We start from the raw sequence: 23,005 nt of genomic DNA on the forward strand, positions 1-23,005 counted from the left end.
AAAGTCTTATAGCAATTCCTAGGTGCTAATTTGGAAAACTGAGCAAACATCCTGGCTCTGAACCTTCTGTACTTGACATTCCACTCTCTGAATCCCACCTTGAAGGAAACAAAAAGACCACTTTTCCCAAAATTTATTTGTGCACAGACTTTGTTTTCATCGTACATGTGTCATTTAGGTTAAGCTTTAAGGAAAAATTGCAAGAATGTGGCTGGGAATAATCAGTTTATCATGCATGGATTTAAAAAATTTTTGATGTACACACCTATATTGCCAGTTATTAAAACCTCTATTTTTAAATAATGGCATGAAAATCTTTTTTTTAAAAAATAGAAATTCTGTGCAATATCCAAATACATTGGACATCAAAGAAGGGTCAGTAGTTTGAAGGTGGCACTAAGTATGTGCACCTGGGCTGATCCTCCACAGTCAGGAGATGGGCCTGACACCTCACCCTTCCTATGGGGTATCAAGGGACAGCAAATCCTCAGTGATGTCAAGACATTTCCTTGTCCTGCTGAAACTATCAGAGCTGAGACTTAGGGACTGTTAAAGCCCACGACCTGGGACATCTAGTCCAGAACAGAGTGGCTTCACACACACCACTGGCCTCCTGGCCAGCCCACAACACTTACCCCACAGAAATGGTGCTGGTCCTGGAAACATTGGGATGGCTGGAAGAAATCACTTGAGGACAGAAGAGTGCTGGCTTGTCCCAATCTGGCTTCATTACATGGAGCTCCAATGGGAAGTGTCCCCTTCTTGAGAGCAGTGAACTACCAGTCACCCACCAAAACAGGTACCTCCCTGTACTCCATGAGGGGAAGGGGAGAATATATATATGCTGACTTTTTCTTTTCTATTTCGCGGTGCTGGGGATGGAACCCAGGGCCTGGTGCATGCTAGGCAAGCACTCTATCCCTTAGTCACATCCAGAGACATTTAAAATGCTGTAAGGAACATTTAAAATGGAACAAGAGCCCAGTATGGTAGCATATGCTTATAATCCCAACGACTCATGAGGCTGAGGCAGGAGGATCACCCAGTTCTAACTTGCAACAACTTAGCAAGACCTTGTCCCAAAACAAAAAAATAAAATTAAAATATTAAAAAAAATTTTAAAGGGGCGGGGGGACTGGGATTGGGGAGCTAACTCAGTGGTGAAGTGTCCCTGGGTTGAATCCCCAGTACCAAAAGTAAATAAAACATTAACAGGAAACCTGAAAGCAGAGTCCTGATCACATCCTATCTCCCTCTATCGAACTTCAGCATAAAACCGGGTGGTATTAGGTATGTCACTCAAGGGCTGTTACACAAGGAGGCCCCTCGGCCTGAGACCATGCACCATCTCCACTGAGAGCCCATGTGCAAGGAAGGCTCACCAATCAGACGAAGCAGCATGCACAGCAAGGGCACTGAGCTCAGTCAGATGCGGTCATCTGTCTCAGGTAGAGATGCACATTCTAGGCTTTCGAAATGAATGATACACAGAAGCAAGAGGAAGCAGAGGCTACTGTCCAATTTGAGTTTCAAGTAGTAATCTTCAAGGTCACAAACCCTTCCCTCTTCGTGGCTTCAAAAAGCACATGGTCTTGAGGGCCTACTCCTCCTCCGGCAGGCCAATGGTTTGGTCCAGTGAGGCCCCACCAGACAAGCAGCTGTTCAGTACATGCCCCTCTACAAAAAGCTGGCTTTTACTTTCTCAGGGGCAAATGGGATATCAAATTGATGGTATCGTGCCAGGCCAGAAAGACATTCCGAATCATATGGTTTCCTTGTCCCTTCTACCTTTAAATAATACTCAGTCTTTAATCTCAGCACATTCAACTTACTGTAGCCAGGTATCAACTTCACAGCCCACACTCTCTCCCGTACATCCCAACAGCTCCTCTGGGGCAAAGATGAAACAGGTGGCAGCAGCCATTCCGACTTCCCAGCGCTATGAACATCTTGGCTTGGCATGTGAACAGTCACTGAGTATTTACTAGGTGACAAGCACCAACAACCTGATTAAGGATGAAGTGAGTCTCCCTGTTCAGACAGCATGACTACAGAGGTACTGTGCCCAAAGCCCACAGAGCCAACACATAGCACAGCCTGTAACAACCCACCACACCATTTTGCTTCCCAGACAAGATGCAATTTGGCAATGTGCCAACCCCACCTGGACTTATAATGCATTCTAAGCTCCTGCACACAAATAGGCATGGTCACTAGAGTAATTTACCAGCACTGCAAAACAACTAGAACTAACCTTGGAGGTGTTCCACTTTGTGTAAAATTTATTTTCTCCAATTCACGGGGGGGGGGGGGGGGGGGGAGCTATCCTTAAGCTTTATTTTCACCTTTGCTTTTTCACTTTTGCTTATTTATAGGCCAAGCCTGTTTCTGATAAGCTCAAAAACAGGCACTTTGGAGTCCTCTGGAGAAGTCTGGGGACCTTAACTGAGAGGCCAACCCTGACCCACATCCACTCAGGCTCACTCAGCTGCAGCCCACCTGGCACCTACCTCATGTCACAGCAAGGTCAGAACTGGTCACCTGCCTGCAGACCACCAACCACTCAGATTAACTTGGCAACCTCCACTGCGGAGGCAGTCAGGATGAGCAACTGCAGAGGTCAGTCACCATTTATGGCTTTCGCTCACAGGAGAAAGCACTCTTCTCTCTCACAAGGTTTCTGACTTCAGTCCATGGGTTTGGAAAAGTTCATCCGGTCACAGAGTCCAAAGACCAGTGAAGCAGGCAAGTCAGACTAACCTCACCAAGAAGCGGCACATGAGCCTGACCTTCTGGCACCAGCAGGCAGAGCACAAGATGACTGAGACCACAAATGCAGGTTGTATAGGTTTATTTTTCCAATACCACAAGAGACATACAAGAGCAGTGCTTTTCTCTGGGCAGCCCCGTGGACCAGATCAGTATTAAACTGTACCCTTGAGTGGCCCCAAAGGTCCAAGAAGGAAAAAGACAGCTAGACACACTTGGGCCCCTGCTCATGGTCTTTGGTAAACAATTTCTTGAGATGACAACTTGGACTTGACCAATACTGTATTTAAATCACATCATTGCCAACTTCTCACTCATGCTTCAGATGACAAAAATGCCACCTCAGATTAAATGGGGAGGAGGGGAGGATAAAACCCTTTTAGGTGAGATGAGCCTCGCCCAAGACACACAAATTTTATATTTCACACAAAAGCACTCGCAAAGGGAGACACACCCACTAGAGAGGCAGACTCTGAACTCTGCAGCAAGTCAAGATACAAGAAAAAGGTGGGGGGCTGGAGGTGTGGCTCAAGCAGTAGCGCGCTCGCCTGGCATGAGTGCGGCCCGGGTTCGATCCTCAGCACCACATACCAACAAAGATATTGTGTCCGCCGAGAACTAAAAAATAAATATTAAAAAAAAATTCTCTCTCTCTCTCTCTCTCCCCCCCTCTCTCTTAAAAAAAAAAAAAAAGAAAAAGGTGGAACAGGATGAGGGAAGACTAACACAGTAGCATCTCCTCACTGGAGACATGTTGGGAGAGGCCGGCAGTAGGCATGGCTTTGTTTCTTCCCAAACCTGCTGTCAAAAAGTTAAGTCAAAAGGAGCCCGGTGGTCCCAGGTATTGCTGTGACAGGTGGTGACCCTGGAGCCAGATCCACAAGGCCTCCTGGGGGCTGCCCAGGGAACTCACCCATGAATCCAGAAGCACTTAACACTGGTGATAGTGATTTGTCACTTATGGCAGGGATAGCCATCAAGGGCCGGAGGAGAAGAGATGTGGGGAGCTGATGCATCTGCTCAGTGGTGTGCAAGCAGGCTGGCCCTGGCTCTGCAGGCTGTGGAGAACCCCAGTGACAAGTAACAAGTCACCGGGCCAACCCAACAAATCACAAGTCAGTCACTTCCCCCTCATGCCAGGTAGCACAGCCCTCAGTGGCTTTAACAATCGAGGTGGAGAAGCAAATAACACTGCTTTAATGCAATGATGCTAAAGATGTAAAATAGGAAAGAGACGTTGTGTTCTCTGTACAATACATCCATTTACAGAGTTGGCCAGTACTGTGTATAACATATAAATACAGGGTAAAACATCAGAGGTGCATAGAGCATACTTACAGAAGCCAAAGGTTCACTTTATACATCCAAGAATAAAGAGTTAAAAATATAAAAATAAGAAACACACACTGCTTAGAAATGTAAAATGACTTTCACATACACAGGTGTGTGGAAATGCCCACTCCCAGAGTCCAAGGTGACAGGGCAGGTGGCAAACAGAGCAGCCACTTGTAGTCATCCTCAGAGCTGACTCACAGGGTCGACAGATGGCATTTTCATAGGAGACACCCTACCCCCCAATCCCACTGTCTAAGCAGGGCTGTGCAAGCTTTCAAAAAATCCAGTGGGCTCGTGGATCATACAGAGACAGGGAAGTTCTGAACTGGCTGCAGCAACAGAACCAAGGGTCAGCTGGCTCCGTCAACTGGCATCTATGACCGAACTGTAACCTGAGGTCAGCAGGTGCTTGATCGCCCTGGGGGGCAATGGGAGTTACTTCAACCCTATGAGGCTTCTTCCCAGACCATCAACTCCCCAAAGTAGCAGAAGGAAAGATGGCAGGGAGAGGGCAGTGGGAGACTTAGCATTCCTGCTCAGTTCTGATGGCGCATTCCCTTGGTAGAGAACACAATCTTCTTATTTCAAGTCCCTCTGGGCATCGGGCAGGGTCCCCTGCCACACCAGGCTCTGTCTGTGAGGGCTCAGGCTTGCCAGCCTTAGGCAGCCCCACAGGTTGCCCACCAAGAAAGCCCCCTTTAGTAAGACCAGAAGGGTTGACAAGTGACAAAGGGTTTTAGCACTATAAATCTTAGGGGGAGGCAAGAGTGCTCTTGCCTAGACAGACAGAGTCTATTATATCAATGATATTCTGTATACAGATTTAAGATCAATTATTATCAAAATACACACACTAAATATACAATTTTTCCAATGGCCATAATTTATTATCTCACCACAAGGCACAATACACAGAGCTTTGAGGGTCCAATACAGTCGTCGTGACAGAATGCACCACAGCCTTGGCACATGATCATGGCTTTCAGGCTGCAGGCACACTGGAGTGAGATGCTTTCCACCGTGCTGCTGTCGGTGAACATCTGCAGGGAGAGTGACGCACTGTGGCTTGCACCAAAGTTTGCTTTGTGGCTCAGCTGCACCACGCTTCCAGCCAGGCCCCTGGGAAAGGCCGGGGAGCTGGAGGAGTAATTAAAGCTGGTGGAACTCAGCTGGAATTTAGAAAGCTTCCCATAAAAAGCCTGCTTGATGTTGAGTTGGGAGGGGATGGAAGAAGGCTCCAGGGGCTGAGCCAGCCCTTTCCCTGGCTCTTGGGGGAGTTTCCAGAAGGGTAGGTCCATGACAAAGGGCATCCCTTGCAAGTGACCCACCAATTCCAGAGGACTATGCTCAGCTTTTCTGTTCTCTGAATTTGCACTGAGAGAACCCCCCAATAAAGTCTTTTCATTCTTGCTGCTGCCAACAGAGGCAAGGGGTGGCTTTGGACCCCCGTCTTCCCTTGCAGTTTGCACCCCATCAGACACAGAGTTTTTGCTTGGCCCCAATTTCCTACTGGGAAAAACTGGAGGGATCTCAGCAGGTAATGGCGTGGGGTCCACAGGCCTGGGGCACTGAAGGGTTGCAGCCACATTTCTAGGGCCAAAGAGCTTCTTCCCTTGGCCTCCAGCATTGTTCTGACCACCCGGGGCCCTACCTGTCTGCTCTGGCCCACAGGAGATCTCGTTTGGAGATGAGAAGCAAGGCGCTCTCGAGGTAGGGAGCTCTCCTGGACTCTTGCCGGGAGCAGCATGTGAATCACTACACTCCTGGACTGCCTTCTGATCTTCAAAACTAAAGGAAGAAAACTGCTCTTTGGAATCCATTTCTTCCAGTTTCCCAGAGGAGATCATCAGCTTTGTCACTGGACTCAGGGAGTCTAAACTTGGGACCATCTTGGAAATCTGAGGTGCTCCGGAAGCCTGAGCAACCTCTGCCTTTCCAAGACCAGTGCTTGCTTCATGGCTCTCAGGCAGGGGCAGCTCCTTCAACCCTTTTAAAGCAGGGCTGCTTCTGTCAACCACACAAGTGTTTTCTCCAAGACCATGCAAAGGTCCCGTGCCCAGGGGGCCACCACGGCTCTGCTCTTTTAAAAGTGGCAGTTGTAAGGATTCTGGCTTGCTGTTACTGTGGGCTGGAGGAAGAACCTTCTCCAGGGACAAGTTACCCTGCAGCAACTGCAACACAAGTGGGTTGGTGGCCTCCACTGAGGACCCAGGCCTGGCCAGGCACAGGGGTCTTGGCTGGTATTCAGTACTGGACAGCAGCAAGGAGTCTGGGATCTTCTGGGGAACCGCACACACTCGAGACACCCAGCTCTGAGGAGAAACCATCCCCTCTGTCCTTGTAACCAGAGTCAGGTCACTGTTCACCTTGGATAGGAAAGTGGATTGCTTCCGATCATGTTTCTCATCCTTGTCCACCGAGGACCCCTTTGTCACTGTGGCTTCGCTAATGTCAGCCTCACTGCTATCCTCAGTGAGGTGGCCTTCAAAGTCAGAGGCTGTATCTGTGGATTCGCTGTGAGGACTCAGTGCTTCAGAGTCTCCATTGATTTGCAGCTTCTCAATGTCCACATGTTTGCCATCACTGCCAGAGCCACCCATGCCGTGAGGTAGCACTGTGCAGAGTGAAGCAAGGCTATCAGGGGGTGCCATATCCTTTTCGGCTGCCAATCCCCCAGGAGATGTGGCAACAAGGGTAGCAGTGCTCTCCCAGTCTTCTCTGACCTGAGGCTCCATAGGTAGAACACTTTCTCTGGATCCTGGCTCAGAATGTTTCACCACCTCATCATTTAACAGGATGGATGTCCAAGCAGCAGCACTGTCAGACATGAGCACCTCAGTTTTCAGGGCCTTCTGTCTACCATCACTTTCCCTCACAGGTGGGCCTGAGTCACCAAGTCTTAATTCATCATCAAATGGTCTGTCCTGCAGGTGGCCAGCCAGTGACGATTCAGGTATGGAACTGGGGGTCACATTTTCCGGATCCTTCAGAGTAGGATTACTGTCAAGAGCCGGGCCAGCTCCTTCTTCCAATACAACAGCTCCTAATGGAGACTGTACAGGACTGTTCACTGGAGGAACACTGGATCCTTGCTCCTCACTCCCCCTTTCCCTGGAAGTAGTGCCAGATTCACACTCAGTTCTACCATCTAGCTGCAAGGTAGGCTGCTCTGCCAACTTCCCAGCCACTGGGGTTTGAGAGGACAGTGGGGGCAAAGCCTGGCATGGCTGATCCCCAGTGGGAGCAACTGAGGGCTGAGAAGCATCTTCTAGCCCCCGTGTGAGTACACCTGGCACCCTCTGCAGTGGGCAGCTTTCTTCCTTTCTGAGAGAAGTCAGGTCTTCTCTCCTGGCTCTGGACATGGCAGCTCCTGCCTGGGTATGCTCCCCATTCAGAGGACAAGGCGGCAATAGTTGTGTTCGCTGTAGATCTGACGTACACTCTCCAGGGGTGCTCGGGGCTCCCCTGGGCTCAAGGTGGCCACAGGCCTCACTACCATCACCACTGCTGCTGCTTCTGCCACCTCCCTCATCGGTGGCCCCGCCGCCACCTCCACCCGGGCCACCCCCACCTCCGATGGCAGTGGTGGCCGCCTCTCGATGGCAGTGGTGGCCTCTCGCCCCTCGGGCCTGCAGAGCACGGGCTTTAATGTCTGCGAGGGTCCTGGCACCAGTCCAGCCCCGGTAGGAAGACTCTGTGATGGGGATGATCCGGGGACATATCTGGTAAGTGGGCTGACCTTTAACCACCCAGGGTGGTTTGATACGTGAAAGTTGAATCTGAAAGAAAAGCAAAGGGAAAGAGTTTTAACTGGCTGATCTAATCTAGAACTACCAGTCTTCTCTGTCCTGGGGCTCCAATACTAGGAGCAATACTGGGAGACTAGTAGCTCAGAGGTCCTGACCTAGAGAACTAAATCACTGTCCTAAGAAAGAAAATGATTATTGTAAAATGCCTGCCCATGGCACCCCTTCATTCCAAGATTTTGCTGAAAGGCTATGCCACACCTCCAAATTGAATTTCTGGTGAGACTTTATGAGCCGCTGGAGCAAAGAGCCTAATGCTAACTAATACAAGATGAAAAACCCCAAAGGATTTGGATTCTTCAACAGGGTAAATAGAAAAGTGAGGAAGAAAAGAACTGCCTCCCCCCATTCCACCCCCACCCTCATGTCAGTCTCAAGAAAAGCTCTCCTGTAGAAGGCTCTGGGTTCCCACATAATTCAGGCCAGGGGCCAGGGCCCAGGGCCTCTGTCCCTTCAAAGGGGGCTCCACAACCTCATGACCCTCCAAGGAAACCAGGCACTAGGGCCACCAGGAATCAAACAGTCTCCTACCCGGATGGGCGGGACTTTGGGCTCCTCTTTAGTGGGCTGTGGCTTTTCGGTGTGAACACTTTCAATTGTGTTACGAAAGGACTGACGATCTTCAAGCCGGGGCTTCTTTTCGGGAAAGGACGCAGAGGTTGCCTGCTCAAAGGACTTCCTCTTCTGATCCTTGGGCTCCTGATCCACAGTGTCCTGAGACAAGCTGGGAATTCTATCTGGAGATGCAGAGGCACGTACCAAGTTGTCTGGCTCGGTCTGGATTCGGGAAGCCACAGGTTCGCCTGGACACTCAGGACCCTCTGCAGAGGACATGCCCGGCAGCAGGGGACTGCTCACCCCTGCTGAGTCGGTCTTAGCCTCCCTGTCCTTGGAGAGAGGGACGTCAGGTGCCACAGAGTTTGCATCCTTAGCAACATCTGCTTGTTCCTGCTCCTGTTTTTTGTACAGATTCCTTCTGGCTCGGGTTCGGAGATCTGGTCGAGAGCGTTTCTTAAAATGCCCATCCCGCTGTCGGGTGGCTGGACCACGCTGTGGCCGCACTGATTCTCTTGGGACACGCAAACCACTCTTGATGTTGGCCTCCTCCTGGTCCACGTTCTGTTGTAATGACTCTTCTTTGGTCAAACCCAATCTGCAAAACAAACTCACACCATCAGTTATAGGCCAGAGAGGACACGTGTCTTTTCTCTGCACAACAGGCACTTAGATACGTAAACTAACTAAATCTACACGGTACATAACGCTAACCACAGAAAAACACACATTCTGCTTCACTGTGAATGGCATTAAGCTAAATGACTCAAGTCACTGCAATCTCCAAATTCTTGTCCAGGACAGGTGTTATGCACTACAGCTATTCCTTAGTATTCATGGTTTCAGGACCCCATGGACATCAAAGTCCACAGATGTTCAAGTCTTGTGTATAAAATGGCATAGTATTTGCACAAAACCCACACACATCTTCCCACATGCTTTATTGTGTGTGTGTGTGGGGGGGGTGGGGTGGGGGGGGTTGCTGGAAATAAAATCCAGAGCCCGTGTATGCTGGACACGTGCTAGATAGGTGCTCCACCACTGAGCTTCACCTCAACCCTCCTCCTGTGCACTTTAAATCATCTCCAGATCACTTACACCCCTACTTCAACAATAATGGCTGTGTAAATAATGTCTTGTTTAAGGAATAATGACAAGGAAAAATGTCTATACAGATGCAACTGTTTTACCCAGATATTTTCGAGCTATGGTTGGTTGAATGTGAAAGGAGAACCAATGGATTCAAAGGGCTGGCTGTACTTTGAGTCCAAATGCCTCTACCCTCCCAAACACCCAGATTAGTCAGCAATCCTATCACCAAGGGCCTTACTTCTGTCCATAATAGTCTTCAAAGAACTTTTCTTTCCATTGTTCCACCTTCTTTTCCTTCTCCATTTCCTGTCGTATTCTGACTTGCATCTCATGAGTAAATTCACCTAGAGAGAAAGATTTTTCTAATGAGTACATTCAGAATATTGATGTCTGGCTTACGGCTAAAACTTCTTTAAAATCAGGAGTTTTAAAAAGGACATGTAGCCAGGTGTGGTGGTGCACACCTATAATCCCAGCAGGTTGGGAGGCTGAGGCACGAAGATCACAAGTTCAAGGCCAGCCTCAGCAACTTAGTGAGATCCTGCCCATAAATAAATACATACATACATAGGGCTGGGGATATAGCTCAGGGTTGAACACCCTGAGGTTCAATCCCCAGTATCCTCTCTCCCCAAAAAGAAATGCTCCTGTCTCCTCCAGTGGCTCTCTCATATTATGTTCTTAAACAAAATTAATATAGCAGACTGCCTGCTTATCCTTAGAAAGGGTTCCTGACAATGATGGTCCTCGGCTGGCAGGTGAGAGCTTGGGTTTCAAGAGTTCCCATCACCTAGTGAACTATTCACTGTGCCTAAACTGTTGATGCCAACAATATGGTTTATGCTGAACACCCCTCTTTCCTTTCAAGAATCTAGGTATGTGGCCAGCAGTGGCTTCCTTCACAATCAGCCCCAAATAAAAATCCTGGACACCAAAGATTAATTTGCTTCCCTGGTAAATACTTCACAAGTGTTGGCACAACCTCTCATTGAATTCTGCCTGACTCTACAGAGAGGACCTCAGACCTTGCACCTTGCTTCCCCTGCACTTCACCCCATGTGCCTTCTTCCCTTTGCTAATTCTGCTTTGCACTCTTTTTGCGTAAATAAATCATAACCCTGAATATAACCATATATACAGTCCTACCAGCAGTCATTAAACCTAGGGGTGGCTTAGGGTCCCCAACACATTCCCCAGATAGCTTGCTTTTAATTTTGTGCGGAAGCTACCATTTACTCCAAGTAACTACTATCCCTGAAAAAGGAGCATGGTGTGCCTCATCAGGGTGCACTTTATTCTATCCATCTAAATAATGCTATGATTACTGGAAGGAACAGGCATGCAGAACATTAAAATGATGAAAAGATACAGATGGATATATATATACACAAGACAGTTGAGGCCAAATATCCTGTTGCTTTTTCAGAGCAGCGTGGCACATTAATATCCATTACACATATTAATACTAGAGAAAAGTCTGCCTTCAACTGAACATCTTGAGGAAAAAAAAGAGACTGGTAGAAATGAGTTCTGGGGCTTACATATCAGGAGACATGCACCACCGCACATGGCAGGCATACCTCCAACCCTGAGACGAAGCCGACTGACTTACCATCAGCCAGGCGATCCCGCCAGCTCTGAGCCGCATGAGTGAAAAACTCATTATTGAGAGCGCTGCTGCTGAGGCGCAACAGGCCATCTGTCCCCACCTAGGAGGAGAAAATAATAAATGAGGAAACTTGAAAGAGAACAGGATCCCCAACCCCCTACACAGGTCAAGAGGAGGCTGCACATTTGCACCTGTCTGTCCACTTCGGGCAGGAGGAAGAGGAGCTGCTGCTGGAAGTGTGATGGCAGGGCGTGAAAGGTCCGAGAGTTTATCAGGGCTCGGAGGTTGGTGTTGACAAGAATGGACCCAGGAGTCTCAAAATCTATCTCTTCCCCTCTGTTGCGCTTCATTTGACCTGTGATTTTTGATGCAAGAAGAAGCAAGTACAGATTTTCAGCTTCTGAAAGCCAAAAAAGCAAATAAAGCAAACGGCAACTCATGAAAAAACTTTGGTGGTAGCACCCAAGCTACCCAGAACTTTGTTCTGTACACAACCTGCTCAATCATCCAGTTCATCCTAACCTGTATGTTACAACTGCTCTTCCCAGGTTACTGTCGTTGCCAGACCCTAAGAGAACACTGGGGCTTGACTCCCCTCAGACAATACTCTGTACCGTGCTGTATCACAACCCAAAGAGAATACTCTTCCCACAGAAAACCAGGCGGGGGCAGGCTCTGAGCATCCCTCCGGGCTGCAGAACAGGCTCCACAGAGCCCAAATGGAGAAAGGATGGAAGTTGTCTAAAAGCAAATCTAGTTAGTGTACTACAGAAAAACCTGCAGAAGCTTCCTGTGAATGAGGTATAATCTCCAGGCAATTATGTACCAAGGGTTGGTTGTTCAATGCCAACTGAAATAAATGTCAGTTAATTCTCAAAGCCTAAGCAAATGCTACTTATATGAGGGGAGTGGGGAGTGGCACTGCAAATAGAGACCTGTGAGACCACAGACTGAGCATTGCTAAATGGCTGGAAAAGCAGTAAGACAACAAACCAACCTCGTTTCTATGTGGGCAATGGTTTATTCTAATTTTCCAAACCCAAGGTTAGTCTTCTTAATGATTTCATGTGGCCCATCTACAAAACCCCTAGCACGTGGGTCTTAATAAATAAATCCCGAGATAGCAAACAGTTTACTAGCACTGAGGATGGCCCGACTCAGGGTGAGAGGTGCACAACACAGCACTGCTGAATTTGTGTGCATCCCCAAAATTCAACACATGCTTCTACTCGACACACTAACTGGGTTATAAAAAAGCAGAGTCTGATAGAAACTACAGATGATGAAATCAAGTGTGGCAGGATGCTACAGAGAAAAGAAAACAGGCATGGGAATCCTCCTCTGAGAAGCTCAAAAGCAATTTTCACTCACTCAAAACACTTATGAAGAAGTACCACGGCAGGCACAGGCCAGGCCTTACAGGGACAAACAAGGAGCAATGTGGCACCATCTATGCCCACAAGGAGTTCACTCAATCTAGCAGAGATCCATACGTGAAGTAACAAAATACAAGGTAAAAACAAACAAAACAGAGGGCCACCCAAGAAGTAAAAATAAACTGGAAAAGGAACTGGAGCAGAAGACACTGTCTTCTTACTAGGCCTGTAGGGCCCCTTTACAGGCAGAGAAATGAGTGCCAAGCCACTCACCTGTGGCCGGCTTCCGGAAGCCTCTCAGGAGCGGGGCAGGGTCCCGGGCGACCTCGGCCTGGCCACGAATAGCAGCGCTGCCCAGGGCCAGAGAGCCGCTGCTGCTGCTGGACGGGCTGCCACTCTCGCCATCGGCGTGGCGGCCCGAGAACCCTGAAGGCACAGCATTCCACTGGTCAAAAGCATCACACGCCGAGCCCGTGACTCTCAGACAAGCTTACTTCTCCCAGTTCTCCCTGACATGCTGCCAGAAATACTGGGGTGCTTCCATCTCCCAGCCCTGGGCCGACAATCACCACCTCATGGTCTGGCTTTAAAATATCACCTTAAAAATGCCAAACCACAAACTTCATTTGTACAGCACTACACCTTTTCAAAGCACTGGCACAATCCTTCATTGGATGCTCACGACTGCCCTGGGAGGCAAAGAAGAGGGTACACGGCAGAGCCTAGCACCAGGACCTATGGCAGGCCGCACCACACAGCATGCTGCCTTCCAGAGAGAATGGGTCTCCCAGTTCTTGCTCAACAGCTCTACTGGCATCACAATGCTAGGTCAGAGACTGCTGACACAGGGAGGCCAGGTCCTCAGGACCTGAAGAAAAAGCACCAGTCACAAGTCTACACATACCTGATGCAGATTCCACGTGGGCCCCGTTTACCTTCAGAGGAGTCAGCACAACTCGAGGGAGCATCACCCCAGTCTTTTTCTTTTGTTTGTTTGCCTGTATTCCCAGGGGATAAAAACAGAGCCTGAGTCATCTGCAGCACCCCCCCTTGACCCTATCCTACCCACTCTCTTGTAAATACGCAGCGAGATCTGCCAGGCAATGCCGACAACAGCACTGATGAACATTACTGAGCTGTGTGTGGGCCACTGTGCCAAGCACCACCCTAAACTGAAAAGAATGTATGGTTATCCCCATTTTACAGATAAGGAACCTGTCCATAGATGATAAGTGGCAAAGTTGTCATTCAAATAGCCAAATCCCAAACTCATGTTCTCAGTACTCAGCACTGTACTATACTCTGCCCTGGAAGTTCACATGTACATTACAAAAAGGAAAAGAATTACCCAGGTATGTAAATAGAAAAGGGCAGGGGGAATCACTCTGCTCTCAAACCCCAAACCCCACTTCTGGCAAGCGTATGAGAAAATAATACAAATACTATTGGTGAAGATGAAAATAGTATCAAAATGTTCATAACACTGCCAGTGGAAGAATAAACCAGCAAATAATAATAATCTAAAGCTCAGTTTTCCTATGGCCCACTTTTAAGTGATACTAAAAGGTGAAAACCATATTTAATTTTTTTCACTCTTTAAACATGTTCACAGATAGCTACAGGAGGAATAAGAATGCCAACTATGCCTGAATTCATTCATCCTCCTGGCCTGGTCACCAACTCTCCTCCCTACCTGTGAGGAAGCTCTGTAGCTGTCCCTGGGATTGGGAAGGGGCCGACTCTGAGATTCTGTAGAACAGGATGCATTTGAAGATGTTTCATCCAGAGATACTGGCAGAGTAGAAAATAAAGGTTAGTTCCTAGATGCTCCTTGGGGCTGTCCCCCCATCTCACTGGCACTTACCATCGTTTTCACCACTCACAGTGCTGGCTTCATTAGATCCACAGCTCTCCACATCGGCCGAGTCCTCTGGCTCCTCTCCTTCCACTGCAGCTGGATTTCGAGACCATTGCAGAGCATCCTTCTGTGATAGCAAGTTACAACTCAGGTGAACAAAACTCTACAAATTCTACAACAAGTTCAGTAGTCATTCCTAAATTTGTATGCTTTTGGAGAAGAGGAATTTGATTGCTGCTTCTTTTTCTGAGTGTTTATCCAAAGGCTGATATATGTTAGTCCAAGTGCTCTGCCACTGAGCTTTAACCACAGCCCAGACAACTTAGAATATCGGTAAGTTCCTATCCCTTTCAAACTGAGCTTTTTCTCAGCAAAGTCGTGTTATTAAAAAAAACATTAAAATTAGATATACTGCTGGGCATGGTGGTGCACACCTGTGATCCTGTCAATTTGGGAGACTACAGCTGGAGATCTCAAATACAAAGCAAGCCTCAGCAACTTTGCAAGACCCTGTCTCAAAATTAAAAAAATTAAAGCGGCTGGGGATGTGATTCAGTGGTTAAAAAAAGTCTCTGGGTTTAATCTTCCCCAAAAAGTTAGATATACTTTTGTATTCAATCATTCATTATACAGCATTACAAATCAACATTTATGGAGCATCTCCTATAAGCTACACCATGCTAGTTCCTAGAGTGGGGTGGGAATCAGGCCCCCATCTTCAAGGAGTTCATGTGAGTAGAGAGAACAGAATATGGATTATAATATAAAGGGCAACAATAGAGGTATATACATAAAGCTGAGGCATCCCGGAAGAGGGGGGTGCCTAACTTAGTGAATTACAAGAAAGGGAACATGGGAGCACAGAGCATGAGTAAGGATCAGAGAGGCAAGGCTTCCAAGGGAATGTGATGCTTGAGCTAATTTTTTTTAATTGATTGTAGATGGGACAGCATTAATTAATTAATTTATTTATTTTTATGTTGCGCTGAGGATCGAACCCAGTGCCTCACATGTGCTAGGCAAGCGCTCTATCATTGAGCTACAGCCCTAGGCAGTTGAGCTAAGTTTTAAAAGAAGTTTGCTACTAGGGAAATAGGTTGGCCATGGGTAAACCCAAATATTTTTTGAAAACAAAATCTGAACTCAGGAAACTAAATGTAGGGGTGGATAGGCATATGGCTAGAAAAGACAGCAAGAGGGCAGATGATTACACAATGTGTGAAGAGACTGAGACTTGGATTATTTTGGAGGTTCCAAAGGATACTGACTTAGAGAATGATTTTTAGAAATTCTCGTTTTAGAAGCCTGAAGGTAAGAAGAGAAGCTATTTTTCCTAGGAAAATATTTTTCTGTTTTCATAGTGACAGTGAAGCTATTTTTGCTAAGACATGAAAACTGTCACTGTTCACTGTTAACAGTGAAAACACAAGAGATCTACCCTATATTTCACCTTCTCCAAAGTTTCCTTGAATGGTCTCAGAAGTGAACTCCACCTAAGGACTTGCCTAAGGAAAACTCAGAAAGTGCATCACACCTCAAACCTAGGAAGAAGGCTGGGGACACAGCTTAGTGGCAGAGTGCTTGCCTAGCATATATGAGGCCTGGGTTTGATTCCAAGCATTGAAAAATCAATCCATCAATCCAGTAAGGAGTATGAACAAATACTAGGAGCTAGAGAGCAGAGATAAGGTGAAACAAGAGGAGAGTATGGTCACTAAATAAGAGTATGTATAAAAGAGTAGATAAAATCATGATTCTATATCTTTAATATACCATAAATTTAAAAGGGGAACTCATAACAATCTAACATCAATTTCATGGGTCCCTTGAATCATTAAAGTTTCCATCAACCTAGTTTTGTTAATTATAAGCTAAAATCATGCTGTCTTAAGTTAATAAAAATAAAGCAGCTTTTTTAGATTTTTATCTCTTTTTCTCTACTGGCCATAAATGCTCCTCAGAATTAAAAGCTAAGGAAAATTTTTAGTATGAATCTTACAATTATGTTGCTGACTGGCATGTTCCTTGGAATGACAAAAAAAAATTAATCTCTCAGATAAATAAAGATAAAATACTCGTCAATGAATAAAACAGGTCTATTACACTGGCAAACTTGACCCCAAAACTGGCAAACATATGAGAAAATCATACAAATACTATTGGTAAAGATGGAAATAGTAAATGTATCAAAATGTTCATAACACTGCCAGTGGAAGAATAAACCAGCAAAAAAATCTCAAGAGCATAATGGTTGAATACCCTATCCAAAAAGCTTGGGACCATTAATACTTTGGATTTAGCAATTTTTAAAAATTTGAAATATTTGCATACAATAATGTTAATGGTTGGATCTGGTACCCAAGTCTAACCATGAAATTCATCTGTTTTAGGGGCTGGGGTTGTGGCTCAGCAGTAGAGTGCTCACCTAGCATGTGCGAGGCCCTGGGTTTGATCCTCAGCACCACATAAAAATAAATAAATAAAATAAAGGTATTGTGTCCAACTACAAGTAAAAAAAAAGAAATTCATCTGTTTTACATACAAGTTATACACATAGAGTGAAGTGATTCAAACAATACCTTTAGTGTTACTGCACTTTAACTACAACCCATCACTTAAGCTCAGGTATAGAATTTTCCAGTTTTGGATTAGGAATACTCAACCTATGTACTTTTTAACCCAATAACATCATTTTTAAGACATAAAAAAACTATTAAAAATTTACAATTTAACTATATTAAAATTAAGACCCTATACTCATCAAAATATAGTGTTAGTGTACACAAGGTCAAGTTACCTGCAGAGATGGAGCATATACTTCTAACTCACATAACCAATAAGAACCTATATCTAGACAACTTAAGTCAGAAGAAGGCAACCCAGAAGAAAAACAAAAGATGTGAATTAGGCACTACATAAAAGAGCATATCTAAATGGCCAAAAGACATACACAGAAAGATATTTAACCCCACTAACAATAAGGAAAACATGAAATCGTGCAAATTGAAACCATAATGAGGGCTGGAGATGTAGCCAAGTAGCAAGTGCTAATGAGGATATGGAACTTGTCACTGAAAACTGAGCCAATCACTTGAGAATATACTGTGACAACTCAAAGATAAAAACCTCCTGTAATTCAGCAATGTTACTCCTAGGTATGGATTCCCTAGAAAAATCTATGCGTATGCACAACCAGGATGTTCACAGTAGCATCATTTTTAACTTGGACAGTTAACAACCAAAGCAGGCATCAATAGTAGCATCAGTAAATAATAGTGCATTCATTAAATGATGATACAGTAATTTTTAAAAAAATGAATGAACTGTAGCTACCCACAACAACATGGATGGGTCTTAATAGAATACTGAAAGAAGCCAGCAGAAAAGAATGCATACTACAATGAGTCCATTTGTTTAAAAAAAAAAAAAAAAGAATTCCCCCCCCCCCCAGGCAAAACTACTAGTGTTAGTGATGTAGACACAGGTAGTAAACAAAAAAGAAAGAACTTCCATAAAGTCAGGACAGTAATTACTTGTGTATGTGTTGGTGGGAGCAGGGGTGCACAAAAGAGGGCTCCTAGCTGTTTCCATGTTTTTTATCTTGACCCAAGTGGCAGTTGCAAGGGTGTTCATTTTACTATAATTCATTAAGTTTACTCTTGTGTCCTATATGTTTTATCATTTATATTTATATAATAAAAAAGTCTGAAATCAAAAGATAAAGTATTTTCATTTAAAATAAGCTGTAGAATATTTAATGACAGGAGAAATGTTCATGATATAACAAGTGAATCAAGCAGTTAAATTCCTATAGTACGAATCCATCATTTTTTAAATGACATTTGCATGAATGTGTTGGTTTAGAGAAAAGACCAGAGAAATAGTGGAAGAGTTGATCAGCATGATCTTTAGGTGATGGAGTTGTAAGTGGCTTAGTTCCTTTTTAATTTGGGATATATTCTATAATTGACAAGTATAAAGTATAATCAAGAAAATAACATTTTTTTTTAAAGAGAGAGTGAGAGAGGAGAGTGAGAGAGAGAGAATTTTTTTTTAATATTTATTTTTTAGTTCTCGGCAGACACAACATCTTTGTTGGCATGTGGTGCTGAGGATCGAACCCGGGCCGCACGCATGTCAGGTGAGCGTGCTACCGCTTGAGCCACATCCCCAGCCCCAAGAAAATAACATTTTGCTGGGCATAGTGGTGTGCCTACAATCCCAGCAGTCCAGGAGATGGAAAAGATACAAGAGCAAAACAGTACAAAGAACATTCACCTTTAATGTTTTTACCCATATTCACCTATTATTAACTAATAATAGTAAATACATTAGTAAAAAAAAACTATAATAATAAATAAACCTAAAAAATTCATAACTTGAACATTTTAAAACAAAAGTCACTTTGAACAAAAAGTGATAAAGTTTAAACTGCCCAAGATTTGATTCTCGCCTAAAAATATAAACAAAATCTTGGGTATGCTTGTCCTTTCTTCATGGGTCTGGGCAAAAAAACGGACTGTCTCTAAGAAGACTGATCAATGCAAATTATTAAAAATTGAGAACATACCAATTGTTCCTAGCCAGCTAGAGTTCCTAACCAAAGCATAAAAAAAGAAGAAAAATTTATAAAGTCAAGAGTGTCTTAATTTCCAATAGCATAATTTATCTAGACTGAATACTCAAGAAATTCAGATCTACTAAGAGAATTCAATCAGGTTGTTAGATTCAAGACCACAGTTAAAAACTGAGTGATCCTAACATTAACAATAATATCACCAACAAGAAAATTTAACATCAAAGAATATAAATTATCAGAAATAAATTCCACAAAAGAAATATCATTTAATGAAGAAAAATTTAAAAGCTTTGCGAAAGCTTTAAAACCTAAATAAATGGAGAACTACACCATTTTTTTGTGTGTTGAATCAAACTCTTAATATGATTCAACACTTAAAGATATCAACTTTCTCCCCAAAGAAATGCAATTCCAATAAAAGTCTATTTTTTTTTTTTTAAAGAGTGAGAGGAGAGAGAGAGAGAGAGAGAATTTTTTAATATTTGTTCTTTTAGTTCTCGGCAGACACAACATCTTTGTTGGTATGTGGTGCTGAGGATCGAACCTGGGCCGCACGCATCCCAGGCGAGCGCGCTACCGCTTGAGCCACATCCCCAGCCCCAAAAGTCTATTTTTTTGTAGAACTTGAGTTTACATGGAAAAGCAAAAGGCCCCCAGCAGTCAAGATATTCTTGAAGAACAAGATGAGAGGATATGCTTTTTAAAAAGCTCTTGTAATTAGATGAGTAGATTGGTGGTTGCTAGGGACGATTCTGCTTAAGAGTATGGGGTTTCTTTTTGGGGTGATGCAAATGTCCTGGAATTAGATCAATGATGACTACATAACTTTATGAATATACTAAAAGCCACTGAACAGTATATTTTAAAAAGACAAACCATATGGTCTGTGAATTATATCCCAATAAAACTGGGTAAAAATGGCTTATTAAATTTAACTGATAGTTTTAAAAACATGAATGAATTTAATGAAAATTTACAAACACACACACACACACTTGATATGTACAGAAAATTTATAGATCTAAAGTCCAAATTCAGCTTCAGAAAACTGAAGATAAAGTTAATGTTGTTTTAATCCTGTTATGTAAATCCTAAGGAAGAATTAAAACTAGTAAAGCAACCACCATATATAATGGAGAAACAGCTTCACCATGCTTTAAAAATGCTTAATATAAAATAAAGTTCCACTGAATTTGAAACCCATTTGCATTCTCACAAGCCATTTCAACATCACAGCTGTCAAAGAAAAGAAAGAGCTATTATTTAAAAATGAATACACTTTTAGAATATAGTTTAAAGAGAAGAAATTGTCGGAGTACTCATTAATGACAAGAAAATAGTTTTATCAATAAGGAAAAACAACAAATTCTCATCTGGGATTTGCCATCCACATCTGCAAGCAAACTTTCTAACTGATGGTGACCACACGCCCATAATCCTTCATCTGATACCCTTGAGGGTCTAGTTATTTTAGAATTCAGTTTCTTGAATTTTAGAATGCTAATATAGTATACACATATTAATGTCACCAACAACCCATAATCAAACACATTAACATTTTTAAATAAAATGTATACACATATCAAGAAAAATAGGCTAAAAGTAGCCTTGTCAATATATACAGTTTTGCCACCCACCAAATGAGTTAAGTCAGCTTTTATTGCCAAATGAGTTATAAAGAAAAACTTTCAGTTTCAAATATTTTGGATTTCAGAGAATTGTTTGGGCCTGCATCACGAGTTTAAAGAAACCGATCATTTAAAAAGCTGAAAAAACTGCACATACACATTTCAAGTTAAAAAAAAAAAAAGATAGGATCCTAAGAAAGTCCATGTTTTATTCAATAAAAATTTTCAAAGGATCTGAAGGTTTTATAATTCCACTTTTCTCATCATAGTGATAATGTAAAGAAAATTCAATGAAATATTTTCAACAAACCCCAAAGAGAGCTTGCAAACCACTTCCATTTTTCCCAAGCATGCCACAATAGGAAAAGGTAAAAAAAATATTTCACTGGAGAAATTCTCATACATTGGCACAAGAAGACTATAAGTAAAATGATGACTTGTAAAAAGCAGTGTTTATAACAATTAAAAACTAAAAATAACCTGTAACAGAAGAGTGGTTAATAAATAAGGTATATGATACAATACACTATTAAATTAGTAGTTAAAGAGAATAAAAATACATTTGTACAGACAAATAGACCACTGCTGTTGGGAAGGAACAAGGGCCACTGGCTTGGGTAGCAGGTGGGGATAGAAGCAAGAGGGTTGGTGTGGGGGCATTTCCTACATTCTCTGCACAGAGGCTGAAGCTTCCATATTTAAACATGGCAAACAAATGTGTGCTTCTTTGTATCCTCCTGAAGCTTCATTAGAAAGACTACAAAGATAAATGCACAAAGACAAAGAGGAGGAGGAAAAAGACAGATCAGGGGTGTGAACAGAAATCTGGAAGATGGATAAAAAGCAGGTTAAGTAATTGACTCAGCAAATGATCAAAATCTGAAGACTAAGGTTGCAGAGGGAAAAAAAACACAAATAGCAAGTCAGAACCGCAAAAACCCAGAAGGGACAGGGATTGGAGGGTACCAAGAACCGCTGCAGCAGAGGTAAGGTATGGAGGTAAACACAGGAGAGGAGTTTATAAAGTCTACAAAATTAAGACTTATCAGGCCACAGTTCCCTATCCCCAGTGAGGTGATATTTATTCTTCTCCAGCTCCAGAAGAAAACAGAAAATGTATATTCTTGTTAGACTGAACCAAGGAGATTCTGGAATAGAAGATACAAGGCACAGCTTAAGGTGTGAGGGATGAGTGAGGAGCCACACTATAAACAAGACAAGAAGTTAGAGACTGCATAAAAAATGCTGATAAAACCAGCTCCCTTTCCCAACATAGTTCCCCAAACTTCCCAGAAAGTAGCAGCCTTAGAAACCCAACCTCAGCCTACTTCTAGCTGGCTGGCAAGTGACAGGCTTAAGAAAGAATACCTTCAGAAACAGGTAAGTGGGGGTCACCCCCCAAAGGCATGTGGATCCCCACTCTTAATCACAACACACAGTATCCCACAGGAAAAAACCTGTATAAATAGCCTCTATATATGGTCCTCTATAAATGGCCCACCAAGGACTGCCACAGTGTTAGATGGAAGATAACCCAAATAAAACCAGGAACCGAAAGAAAAGAAATAAGTATCACAATAAATATGTTCTCAAAAAGCACCAAAACAAGTAGAGTGCTATTTGGGGGGGCGGGCATTTTTGTGCAAACACATGAAATCTGTCAAAAGCTAAAAAAATTTACCAGAAACAACAAATAGGTTACCTCTCCGGGATCTGACTTAAAAAGAAAAATAGAAAATAGAAAATAGAAAAACTAGAAAAATAGAAAAAAAGAAAGCCCCACATCCAACAAAGGGTCCAGAAAGAGAAAACTGAAAAGACAGAAATAGTGTAAGAAATTCTCCCCAAATAAAAAGACCTCAGTTTCCAGGTTTCATATAAGGCAAAAAGTCCAGCATAATGAATGAAAAACACCCATTTCCACAGCCCCACATCATGAAATTTCAAAATACAAGAGAAAAACAGATCCTAAAATCATCCAGCATGACATCAGAATCAGAATGACATCACACTTCTCTAAAGCAGTTTTGGAGAATGTAATATAGTAACATGCTCTGAAATTCTGAGCCAAACCACAAATTCAGTGTGGAACACAGACTAAAGACATGTGAGGTATCAAGTGATTTACTTTCTAGTGCATCTGTCCTTAACAAGCAACTGTACTCAAATCTCTGGCATAAATGTATTACAGTGAGAATATACACATAAGTGAAAGAATAACAACTACAACAACAACAACAACAAAGCGAGTCTCATGAGATCTAGGAAAGACAACGTGAAACGGGAGAAAGGTGAAGAGAATTTCCAAGGTAAGGATGAAAGAAGCTCCAGGAAAACAGCTATGGGCATGTCAACAGGGTAACCAATTGGCCCCAGTTGGTCTGGACTTTCCAGGGTT

At 43.7% G+C, this 23,005-nt stretch overlaps 1 protein-coding gene across 2 annotated transcripts in view; it reads right to left on the bottom strand.

Annotated features, from left to right (window-relative positions):
* Window positions 1–3,945: 3,945 nt before the first annotated feature.
* ASXL1 (ASXL transcriptional regulator 1) overlaps window positions 3,946–23,005 on the bottom strand; it is a 75,083-nt gene continuing 56,023 nt past the window's right edge. Inside the window, exons 4-12 of one of the 2 annotated variants that reach the window (XM_081289158.1) lie at window positions 14,407–14,527; window positions 14,236–14,333; window positions 13,447–13,540; window positions 12,816–12,968; window positions 11,358–11,521; window positions 11,170–11,266; window positions 9,796–9,901; window positions 8,442–9,063; window positions 3,946–7,883 (exon numbers count right to left, since the gene is read on the bottom strand). In XM_081289158.1, coding sequence (XP_081145284.1) covers window positions 4,992–7,883; window positions 8,442–9,063; window positions 9,796–9,901; window positions 11,170–11,266; window positions 11,358–11,521; window positions 12,816–12,968; window positions 13,447–13,540; window positions 14,236–14,333; window positions 14,407–14,527 — 4,347 coding nt within the window. In that variant the 3' untranslated portion in view covers window positions 3,946–4,991. The remainder of the gene's footprint in view (window positions 7,884–8,441; window positions 9,064–9,795; window positions 9,902–11,169; window positions 11,267–11,357; window positions 11,522–12,815; window positions 12,969–13,446; window positions 13,541–14,235; window positions 14,334–14,406; window positions 14,528–23,005) is intronic. The other variant, XM_081289159.1, reaches the window with a different exon arrangement.

This window comes from Spermophilus citellus (genome assembly GCF_964194105.1).
Source record: "Spermophilus citellus genome assembly, chromosome: 4".
Taxonomy (NCBI): Eukaryota; Metazoa; Chordata; class Mammalia; order Rodentia; family Sciuridae; genus Spermophilus; species Spermophilus citellus.